This window comes from Saccopteryx leptura, chromosome 5, assembly GCF_036850995.1.
Source record: "Saccopteryx leptura isolate mSacLep1 chromosome 5, mSacLep1_pri_phased_curated, whole genome shotgun sequence".
NCBI lineage: Eukaryota > Metazoa > Chordata > Mammalia > Chiroptera > Emballonuridae > Saccopteryx > Saccopteryx leptura.
The window spans coordinates 34,683,793-34,695,840 of NC_089507.1; the positions used below are offsets into that span (position 1 = coordinate 34,683,793).

The 12,048-nt window shown below is 39.1% G+C and overlaps 1 protein-coding gene across 1 annotated transcript in view; it reads left to right on the forward strand.

The window, feature by feature from the left end:
- The window catches only part of GABRB1 (gamma-aminobutyric acid type A receptor subunit beta1), a 383,981-nt gene that overhangs the window by 353,346 nt on the left and 18,587 nt on the right, over nt 1-12,048 (forward strand). The window contains exons 6-7 of the mRNA XM_066384628.1: nt 9,027-9,164; nt 9,266-9,418. Of these exons, the coding sequence (XP_066240725.1) occupies nt 9,027-9,164; nt 9,266-9,418 (291 nt within the window). The remainder of the gene's footprint in view (nt 1-9,026; nt 9,165-9,265; nt 9,419-12,048) is intronic.

Genomic DNA, 12,048 nt, shown 5'->3' on the forward strand with positions numbered 1-12,048 from the left:
TAGTTAATATAAATTGGAAAGAGATGAATAAGGATTTTTTTCTGAAACATAAAATATCCTCTCCTTGACTTTTAAGATGAATAAAATATAAATGACTGGTGGTGGATTGTTTTGAGAAAATTATGTTGGTAATAATCATATGAGACAAACATTTAACAATAAGATGTTAGCATTTCCAGGTGTGATTACCTTTTACTCCACCACTGATTTGGGCCATAAAAGAACACTCATTCTAATCTGTGACCAACACTTTACCTAAAACATTTACATCTACACAAATTAATGCAGTATAGCTCCATTAGCATTTATTAAAGGAAGTTGGACAGTGTAAAAGAAAGGTTACTATCATGAGTCTATTCACCTAAATTAGTACACCACATGGTCACTGGTATTGACAGAATAGAATACACCATCCCATTATTACTCCAGAAGGTAAGAAAGGTAAATTCTAAGAAACTTAAGGGGATAAGATTGAGTCTGGGCAAGATTTTAGCCCTGAATCTTATAGAAGGGGAATTAATAATCTATGGAGGCAGCCCGATTTCTCCAAATATGAGTCAAGCCTGACCTCACTATCTTACTTGATAAAACTGCAAAATCAGTGACTCATGTGGTAAATACAGAGATAAAGACTCTAAACTAAAACAATTAAGCTAATATTAAATAGATAAATGATGGTGTCATCTTGCAAAATGCTGATTAGACGTTTGATATCAACCTACAAGGGATATTGGCAAGAGAAGGTTACAAGGCACTGTCTTTTTCTTTGCCATGGCATATTTGTCTCTGTCATGAAAATAATAAGAAGAAGCATGTTTATCAGATTTGGAACTGACAGTGAACCTGTCTGGGCAGACTAAAATGACCATCAAAGACAGCTTTGGAGTTCAAAAGGAGAAGTCAACAGCCTGCAGGTCTGTGAATCTGGGAAGGGCACTGTTTCCTTAGCAGTAGTGCTGGGGTTTTAATGCAGAGAATAAAGAGAGATGTTATTCAAAACACTGAGTATCTTATTCTTCACTTGATCATCCCACAAAATGGTAAACTGCATGAAAGTCGATCAGATGTTGTTAATAACTGCAGATTCATCTCAGTCAGAGATAAAACTTCTAAAAAACTCTTCTCCCATTAAGTAATACTAACACACACCTAATTAGCAGTCTACTAAATATAGGAACCTGAGCCTGAGCCTGAGCCACAGCAGCAGCCTCAAGATGAACATGAATAAGTATGCAGCCATGCCCTGTGAATTGCCCTGGATCCTGACCTCACACTACAACCTGCCAGAGAACTTGAGCTTGAGCTTGACTGGAAACTTGCCCATGAACATGAACTCCAACTCGCCCACAGATTTGAGCTCGACACTGACCGTGCCTGTAAACTTGAACCTGAACTTTATTGACCTTGAACTTGACCATGAACTTGACCGTGACTGAGCCTGGGCCACAACGTCAGCCAGAGCCATACATTAGGTTGAACATGACAGTGACTGTGACCATGACTTGACCTGGATCCTGACCGCAGACTTGCACTTGCCCATGAACTTGACCACGAACTTGGGCTTGATCTTGAACTTGAGCTTGAATTTGACCATAAACTTGAACCTGAAATTAACGGTAAACTTAAACTTGACCACAAACTTGAACTTGACCATGAACATGACCGTAGCCAAACTTGAGCCTGAACCACAGCCGCAGCTGCAGCCACAATGTGAATGTTAACATAAACTTTTGATTGTGACTGTGATGTGAATTGACCTGGACCCTCCCTGACTGTGAACTTGAACTTGATCTTCAACTTGACCATGAACTAAAAGGATGAGCAATAAAAATCAAACAAACAAACAGAAACTCAACAGGCTAGAACAGCAAATTAAACTAAATTAGATAAAATTTAATGGGGACAATATTAGATCCTATATTTGAGTCCAAAGGAAAAATTAATAATATGACTATCAGAAAGCTAATTTGAACTTGTGCTGCTTTAATAGAAAACCTCCTGATCTATGCTAGCCACCCACACCAAGAACATCATGAGAAGAACAGGCATGGCATAAAGCATGTGAAAATCATATCAACATGGAGTCAGAAAAATGATAAAGAAGGTCAGAATAGGATCAGACAGAGGCTCAGAGAAGGCACCCAGACAATCCAATTTGACCTTGAGAAATTTCAGGTAGCTATCTAATTTAGAATTCAGGACAAGCCACAGTCAGGGTCAAGAGATCTGGCAATGGCAGTAAGCTTCCCACCAGTGGGAAATTTAAGAGGAACTGGATATATTCTTTAAAAAAAGAGCTTGGAGGGAGATTTCAAGCAGGACACTGGAGACCTATTAGTATTTGGTCCAGTCAAATCATTTTGCCATCAAGCACCATAGGCAAAAATGTCTACATGCTATGAGTTTCTCAAGGGTCTTATACAAATTGTTGTTTCCAAAATACATAAGGAAAATTACAATGTTAAAACTAACATAACATTATGTTTTCAAGTCAGCTGCAATCTAAAATTTTTATAGTGACTTGGAAATAATATTTAACATGGAATGTGAATGAATTTTGATGTATGTAATATACTGTGCAAAGATTAATCCAGAAGCAAGAGTGCCTTTCAATGAGGATGATCTGGTATAGTGAAGGATTAATGGACTAGGCAGTGTTAAGCAATCAGATATGAAGGAGCAGGCTCTAGATCAGTAACTCTGAGAATTTGCATATTGGAGAAACAGACAATGCCATGGCTTCTGGAATGTGGGGAACCTTGAGAATCCTGACCTTGTTCCTGGTGCATCAGGCTCCAGGTCTGGCTGGAAATAAGGGATGGATTTAGAGGATGGATGCTTAAGAAACCAGAATCATGTCTGGATTCCAAGATTCCAAATCTAAAGGACATGATGTAATTCCAAACCTGTGGCTGCTTAATTCCTAAATTAGTCAGTAGTGGTTCAATACCAGAGCGGGATTAACTGTAAAAGTGAGTGAACACAGGGAAAGAAGCCAGATAACTCAGAAGAATAAACAAGCCTGACCTGTGGTGGCACAGTGGATAAAGCATTGACCTGGAATGCTGAGGTCACTGGTTCAAAACCCTGAGCTTGCCTGGTCAAGGCACATATGGGAGTTGGTCCTTCCTGCTCCTCCCCCTTCTCTCTCTCTCTCTCTCTCTCTCTTTCTCTCCTCCTCTCCTCTCTAAAATGAATAAATAAAATCTAAAAATAAAAAATTTAAATTAAGAAAAAGGAAAAAACAAGGTGGACATGGCCACTTCTCAGCTTGGGACTCCACACTTCAAGAGGCACAAAAGCAAACTAGAAACTACTGAGCCGAGAAATGCTTCATAGACTGTGAATATCCTGGGAAAGACCAGAGCCTGAGGAAGGAAAAAATGAAAGGGATCATGAGAGCTGTCCTCAAAAATGGGAGGTACTGTCATGTAGCGAAGATACTGGGTTTGTCTTCTATTAACACAGGGGGCAGATAAGGATAAGGTGGTGAATGCACTTCAAGATGCGTTTTACTTATTATAAGGACATGCTTTCTAAACATTACCTAAAATCCCAATTAACTATTGAGCTGACTGACAAAAAATGTGAGATCACCATCTCTTAACAATTAGGTGGCCACACCAATGATGGGTTGTCAGGTAGAAGCCAACAACAGTAGGTGGGTTGTTGCATAGATTTGTACTTAAGGGCTTTTCATACCGTAAGAATGCTTTAAAAATCTGTTTTCCATGCTTTGCTTGCTATTCTTAGGATATCATGGAGATACAGATATGGGTGAGAAAGGAATTTCAAATAGCTTTTAGAAGGAATGTTATAACAGATATGGAGCCATAAGAAGAATTAGATCCAGTTGGCAATCTTATCTGCTGCTGAGATACACACTTATAAATATCCAATAACTTTGTCATGGAAAGAATCCACAAGTTACAGGAGCAGAGAAATTGATGAATTTCAACCTCATGTATGAAAGAGGAAGAAGAAATGGGGAGTGGCAGACTACTAAGGTTATTTCACTGGATCATTTTCTAACCACAGCTGAAATGCTGCTGATGAATGTCACTTCAAGCAGGTGCTAGTAATAAATGATGTAAGCAGGAAGGGAACAGGTTGGCTCCTGTAATTGGACCAGCCACTCTCTACTCAACATTTCTTGTTTGCCAATAGCTAAAAAATAAGAAGATATCCTTCAACGTTTGAACAAAAGTCCTGGGTTTCTCTAGGAATGGACCAACTTGGATCACATGCCTACTTTTAAGCAATTAATTTAGCCAGGGACTGCTATGAACTAATTGGCTTAGACCTGGCTATTGCTCAACACTGAGCTCGTCACTGAAGCAAAATACTAAAGGGATGCATTTTAATGATCGGCTTAAGCCAATCAAGCCTCACACCATGAAACCTGAGATGAGGCTATGGCTGTTGCACAAAGAGAAATACATTTTATTTAGGTTCTCTCATAAATTAAAAGCTTAAATTTCTGCATTATCTCAATCCCAGTTAAGTACGATTGTAGACCATCATCTCAGCTCTATTAAGCATAGCAGGGAGTAATTTTTATTTCCAGATTAGCAAATGTATCCTAAATAGGGTATTTCTAATAGCAAGAGGAACACTAACATCTAGATCTTTCTGTATTTGTACTAGCTCTATGCATCTTTATCCACTGACACCAACTTAATTTTATCTGTACTTTCTGCACAACTAAGGAGTCCCCAGGGGCTTAGAGGAAAATTTGAGAGCTTCTATGTAGTTATTGTTGCTAGGAAACAACACCCTTAGTATCCAAGCGTTTGGGCTTTGAGACACTGTGTGAAGTCACTGGTTCATAAAGAAAAACCTTTGGTAAATAGGTTGTTTAGGTGTGAGGAAATTGATGTTCTCTCTCTGTAGCAAATGTTCTTGTATAACCTTTGAATAATAGTACATTTCCAGGCCTCTATTCTTTCCTTTGAATCCAGCTGCCATTAATGCTCCCATGAGAACTCAAACTTCTATCCGAAATGGAGTGAGCATTTTTCTCTCCCAAATCATCCATAATTATCTCAGTGCCTTGAACACTAAGCCTAACAGGTTTTATTTAAACAAAGTGCAAGTGAGATTGGAAATCTAGACCCAAGCCACTGACTATATAAACTCTGAACACTATTAAAATCTGCATTGATTGATACCCATATTCTAGTTCTTTCATTGCTCGTGGCCTTGAAGTGTTCTGCCACCTGCACAAGAGGGAGACATTGAGGAGTGCCATTTTGGGTCATTCACTGCCTTCTCCCCTCTCACCCCCAAACTGCAAACTATCTCTGGACTCTTGATGCTAATTAAAGCTTATATGTTTCTTCCGTAAGATTTTATAATTCAGAAACCAGCTTGAGGTTATAATTTATTACCTAGTTATTCAGTAAGCCTAAAATTAACAAGAATCTTTTTTTTATTATTTGCTTGGTGCTCAGACACACCTGTAAGCCCCCTGTGAGCAGAATCATTTTAATCAAAGAATAAATTTAGCTCAAGAATGCTACCAAAAAGTTACCTCTATCTGATTACTGGTTTGGAACAATAAATTTAGAATACTAAGCAGCAACAGTATTCACTAATTCATTGATTCAAAAAAATGCATGAGATACTTACTACAGACAGAATCTGTTCTAGGCATCAAGAATTTTTTTTTAAAATGAATAAAAGAATGTCCTTGCTTTCTAAAGTTTATAATATAATGTAACATTGTATAATAATAATATACAGGCCCTGGCCGCTTGGCTCTGCGGTAGAGCGTCGACCTGGCATGTGGGGGACCCGGGTTCGATTCCCGGCCAGGGCACATAGAAGAAGCGCCCATTTGCTTCTCCACCCCCACCCCCTCCTTCCTCTCTGTCTCTCTCTTCCCCTCCCGCAGCCAAGGCTCCATTGGAGCAAAGATGGCCCGGGTGCTGGGGATGGCTCCTTGGCCTCTGCCCCAGGCACTAGAGTGGCTCTGGTCGCGGCAGAGCGACGCCCTGGAGGGGCAGAGCATCGCCCCCTGGTGGGCAGAGCGTCTCCCCTGGTGGGCGTGCTGGGTGGATCCCGGTCGGGCACATGCGGGAGTCTGTCTCTCCCCGTTTCCAGCTTCAGAAAAATACAAAAAAATAAAATAATAATAATAATAATAATAATAATAATAATATACAATGGGAATGACAAAGGCAGAGATAAACGCAGTTATGTACACAGTTGAAATATTTGCATTATTAAATAGGCTATATAATTGACAGAATCCCATTAGGAAAGCCCAAACCACTAAAGGTTTCCCTAAAGGGGATTTAATAGAGAGAACTGGTTACAAAAGTGGGAAGGGCTGAAAAAGCAAAGGGGAGGAAAAAGGATACAAAAGCCAGAAGCTGCTAACAGCCCTGTGCTGGAGCCCACGAGTCTGAATCTGCCGATCCTGTCAGCAATGCCGTTCCAGACATCTGGGGACTGGCCTAAAGAGGTGCTGCCATGGCTTCAGCTGCGAGAGGCTGGAATCACCCCGCGGCCCTGGCAGCAGTCACAAGCGAGTGCAGCACCACCACACTGCCAGGGCCAGAGTCAAGAGCCTCCCGTCCCGCTTCCACCTTCCAATCTTCTGAAGGGCAGCATCTAACACGAAGCCAGAAAGACAGAAGGTCCGGGACCAGCAGTACAGAGCAATGTGTAGGAAGCACGATATGAGGTTCAGAAACATCAGATGAATAGCTAGCTGGCACAAGCCACAACAGAGGTTTTAATGTAAAGCTCTGATAACTCCAAACCTGGAGCAGATCATTCTTCCCAAGAAGAGAGAGCGAGTCATTCCATTTTCTGTTGCAGACGACAGAAGTCCATCTGGCTAGCGTAAGAAGAAAGAGATCTCACACAGAGAAGTGGTGCTTACCAAATGAAAGCACTGAAGTAGTGGGCTCTGGGCTGGGCCACTGGAAATGACTCCCAGACCACAATGCAGACTGGCCCTCCCAGGGGATGATAGCTCCACCACAATCAGGAAGTTGGTGCTGACTTTGAGGACCACAAAAACGAAAACAAGAATTCTAGGTTCCAGAGCGACCTATACTATATGCATTGTACCAGCAAAATAAGTACCAACTCCATCTGTTCCAGGGAACCTGGATGCTGACCATGTGCTAGGGGCTCAGTACGTTTGTTAGACACTAAGGTACAAAAAAGGAATGAGAACCAGTCCCTGGCCTTTAGGAATGCAGAGGTTGGTAGGAAAAAGACAGATAAGTAAAATTCCACATGGTTCTCTGCTTTGTTCAAGAGAGCACATTGTCTAATTGATAAAAGACAATTGGATACAGGAAGTACTATGACCAGCTGCCTCGGGTATTGTCTGCACTTCTTCCTACACTCAGCCATGGCTACCTAATCACTTTCTTCTTCTCAGCTCAGTTTTAAATTTGTATATTGAAATCTTTGAGGATGTTAGAGTATTTGTTTGTTTGTTTGTTTGTTTGTTTGTTTTGGTATTTTTCCAAAGTTAGAAGTGGGAAGGCAATCAGACAGTCTCCTGCATGTGCTCAACTGGGATCCACGCAGCATACCCACCAGTGGGTGATGCTCTGCCCATCTGGAACATTGGTCTGTTGCAGCCAGAGCCATTCTAGCACCTGAAGCTGAAACCATTGAGGGTCCTCAGAGTTCGGGCCAAGTTTGCTCCAATGGAGCCTTGGCTGATGGAGGGGAAGAGAGAGACAGAGAGGAAGGAGAGGGGGCGGGGTGGAGAAGCAGATGGGCGCTTCTTCTCTGTGCCCTGACCAGGAATCAAACCCGGGACTTCCACAATCCAGGCCGACACTCTACCACTGAGCCAACCAGCCAGGGCGAGGATATTAGAGTATTTGTATATATTCAACTTTGTCCTGTAAATTTCCATTTTCTTTCTAAAATTGAGTTGCTTGAGTGAACTTTATGAAGTAAATCAATGTTAATAATGGTGCCCTGCCATTTCAATTTTAAATTTTAAATACATTTCTTTATTTCTCAAAAAAAAATTACTGGATTTAATCAAAAGTAAGTCAGCCTAATGTGTCCTATATTATACCTTTGAAACACAAACCCTAGTAATTCTAGGAGAAAAAAAAAAGATTTGATCCATTTTTATTTGAGGTGAATATGAATAGGAAACAAACTTAGAGAGATCTTTGTCTCTAGCAGGTAAAAAAGAGATAAATACAGCTTTCTATGTGCATTAAATGATTTTTATGTTTTTAAATAAATGAATAAAGTACATTATTTTTATGCAAGTTACTCTTAAATATGACCATCGTCCAGCTAGACCAGTGGCAGGCGGGAGAAGAAGAGGAAGGGGGACAAGACTAGCCTGGAGGGGACCCTCCCACTGCAGTCTGCATCCTGTCCACATGGCTCTTAGAGGAACTAAAGCTTACTATCCTAAGTATTGAGATGTGAAAGTATGATCAAGAATTCATATAGTTCTTAAATTTTTCACCTACACATTAACAATAACAATATATGAATAGAAGCTTGCCAAATTTTTTTTAAAAATGTATAATTTTTAATGTCTCAATCATTTTAATGGCTATGTGCAAATTTGGTCTATTATTAAACTCCATTTTTTACCCTTCCAGTTTCCCTTTTAACAAATATGTGCTCAATTATTATTATACTGGTTGCTAAATGTTGCATAGTAAAACGTCTATGCCCAAACACCTGAAATCCAACCACTGCCCTCCCCTGTCCCCTGCCACCATTCAACCAAACAGTGCCCATTGATAGACACAAGAAAATAAACACGCAGCAGGATATCAGATATCACTGAATGACCATAGAACTTATGTCCGAAAAGCCAGATGCATCCATCTGGTGTGTGATGCCTACCAGCAATGCATCAGAAGTAGCACTCATCATGAGACCTATATGGAATCCTGGTTTAAAGCACATCATCTTACCATCACTTCTTGGGAATTTTCTCTCCAACTCCCAATCTTCAAAATGAATACCTAGACCAACTGAACTCTATTTAACTATACTATCTTTCTTGGTTTCAGATGGCTATACCACTGATGACATTGAGTTTTACTGGAATGGAGGAGAGGGAGCAGTAACAGGGGTAAATAAAATTGAGCTTCCTCAGTTTTCAATTGTCGACTACAAGATGGTGTCCAAGAAGGTGGAGTTCACAACTGGTGAGGATGCTTCCCCCAAAATAAACTTGGGGGTACTGTAAAAGAAGGAAGATGGTTTCAACCAAATGATGATCTGATTTTTTTTATTTTTTTCAACTCAGGGTCATATCCACGACTGTCACTCAGTTTTCGTCTAAAGAGAAACATTGGTTACTTCATCCTGCAGACTTACATGCCTTCCACACTGATTACAATTCTGTCCTGGGTGTCTTTTTGGATCAACTATGATGCTTCTGCAGCCAGAGTTGCACTAGGTAATGCATTCCCAGCTCTGCAGAGAGCCAGTGGGATTTAGCTTCAAACAAATTACCAATGTTTGGAATTATAGGCAAGGGTCTTCTCAGCAAACCAAAGAATGAGATTAACATAAGAATGCTTGATAATAAAACATCTAAGTGTAAGCACTTACAGAGTGAATGTTTTAAAATGTATTATCTTTTTAGCATATTACCAAAATTAAAACAAAATCTTGGAATATATGCAATACTATTGTGTATAAGTGCTTCTTAGAGCATATTTTAAAATTCTTATTACACTCATTTTTACTAATTGTGTGATGGTTTTCTGCTGTTTCCAGTGGAGAACATTCACAATGCATTATTCCCAAATGAATTCAAAGAAAGCTAGACATCATGACTATTAACAAGTTATGTCAAATTTTGGGAACTACTATCTCTTGAACATTAACTAAAGCTAAATCTTATTCATCTGAGTCTCCCTTAAATGGAGCTCATCACACATGAGTAAGGCACAGACAGTTCATCAGTTATATTAATGATTTGTATTCAGGACAGAATAAAAATGGTTTCCCTACTGGGGGGACAAAATTCAGAATGAATCTCGTCATGGTTAAGTAGTTGCTGCAAGCTGGAAGGCTGTATTTGAGACTTTAAGTGGTTGTCTGGAAAGTTAGAAAGTATAAGGTCTGTTTGATGGATTTGAGCATGTGTGTACCTGTCTCATTGCTTTATCACAGAGCCATTTCACTGTCACTTTCTGGGACTTATTCTCATACACACACACACACACACACACACACAAATACAAAAGAGCATAATTTCTGGCTAAACTAACATACACATCTCTTCTCTTCTGAGATTACTGAACTGGGTGAGAGGATCCACATACCCTTTCATATTAACCACCATCTCTACAGCTTATTTCTAATAGCTAAGTACAAAAGGCTCTCACAGTCAAGTGCTGGAGTCCCTTAACCTTTGAACATTCCAACAAGACTAAGGAAAGAAAACACAAAGTTTATCATATTAGATGCCTGTATCTGCACATTATTTGAATATGAACTTGAATATATATATATGCTGTGGTTAAGACAGACTCACTGGATGGTGTTCACAGCAGGGAATAACAATATCAGGGTCATAAATTAATGGTTCTTCTTACTCTTCTATCCCCAAAGCTAATGATATTTTGATAAGTATATATGTTGAATTAACCTGTACTTTGAAATGTAAAACCTGTGACATTTTAACACTTATCTAAGTAGAAAAGACATTCATTTACTAATGCATCTTGCTTAAAAATTCTAAATCAAGGAGTAAAAGCCAAAATGCAATTAGGATATTTATAATTGCAAACAGATTGTTTGCTTCTGTCGAGGACATTAGCTAGAATTACATTAGGTGACATTTAAAACTTTATTCAAAAGTAAGACCACTCATGATGGCATTTCATATCAGTGCAACACAATTGAATTCACCACTGTTCTAAACCATCTTAACTTTTTGTATGATAATCTCGACTTCCTACTTCATTTCTCCTCCCAGGAGTTGAATAGTCAAATCAGAGAATCTATCAAGAATAATCTGATCGGCAAATGAGTGTTAAACTGTTTCTTTCCTTTTCATTTTCTACTTTACATACCCTCTGTCAGCCTTTTTTTGTCTGTAATATTTATTTCATATTTCTTGCTTTTATTTTTAAGGACTGTCATCAAGTTTCAGGTTTTTCCTTTTCAGCTCTGTTTTTATTTTTAAATGCCTTCGTTTAACAGCTCCTTGCTTCTTTGCCCCTTGCTGGGTGATCTACAGCAAAATAACTGTGCTCAGAGTTTCTCTTTATTCAGCTATATAACAGAAATCGCATGCCTGCCTTCTCAAACTCAGCAACCTGTTATGATAGCCATATAAGATAATTTATAATTCAGTGCTTAAGACTAAAAAAACCCCTGTACAAATGTGTAATATTAATATTACAGCACAAACTATCTACGTGAAACTCCAACTCCTTTATACTTCTTGTTTTCTTCCAATTATCATTTTATCAACACCAAATATTTACCATGCATCCACACGTGGTTAAGCATGCTGTATCTCACACAGTAGATAATGTGTAATCTTTGTTTTAAGAACTGATCATCTTAAACTTCTTTCACAGATCCAAGGTGAATATTTTTAGGCTCCAGGGAGCTACATATTTTATTCTAGGTTCTGGAATCAAGACACTAGAAGTGTCTTGCTTTGAAAAAAACAAAGCAACAAGATTTTATTCTATCTAAAAAATACATACATTACATGCTTAATACAAATGTGAACTTTCTTATATGCTTCTTTTAGTGTTGTCTTACTATCAATTTATTTTAAAATATAATACTGGTCTTATGACCTACATGTATTAAAGATTCATGGAATGAAGTAAGTTTCCTCAAACTGGTCACCAACTTCCAGCTTGGCAGTGGCATCTGTGGGGATTAGTATCACAAGGACAGATTTAGAAAGGAGATGAGATGCTGAAAGAGGGAAGAAGAAAGATGCAGTAACAGAATGAGGGATATTTAACATCAGTCAGATATCCATCGACTTATCTTTTTTCTTTGTGCATTATGTTTTTAATGGCTGTAACTCTCCATTAGCAGTGCATCCCATTT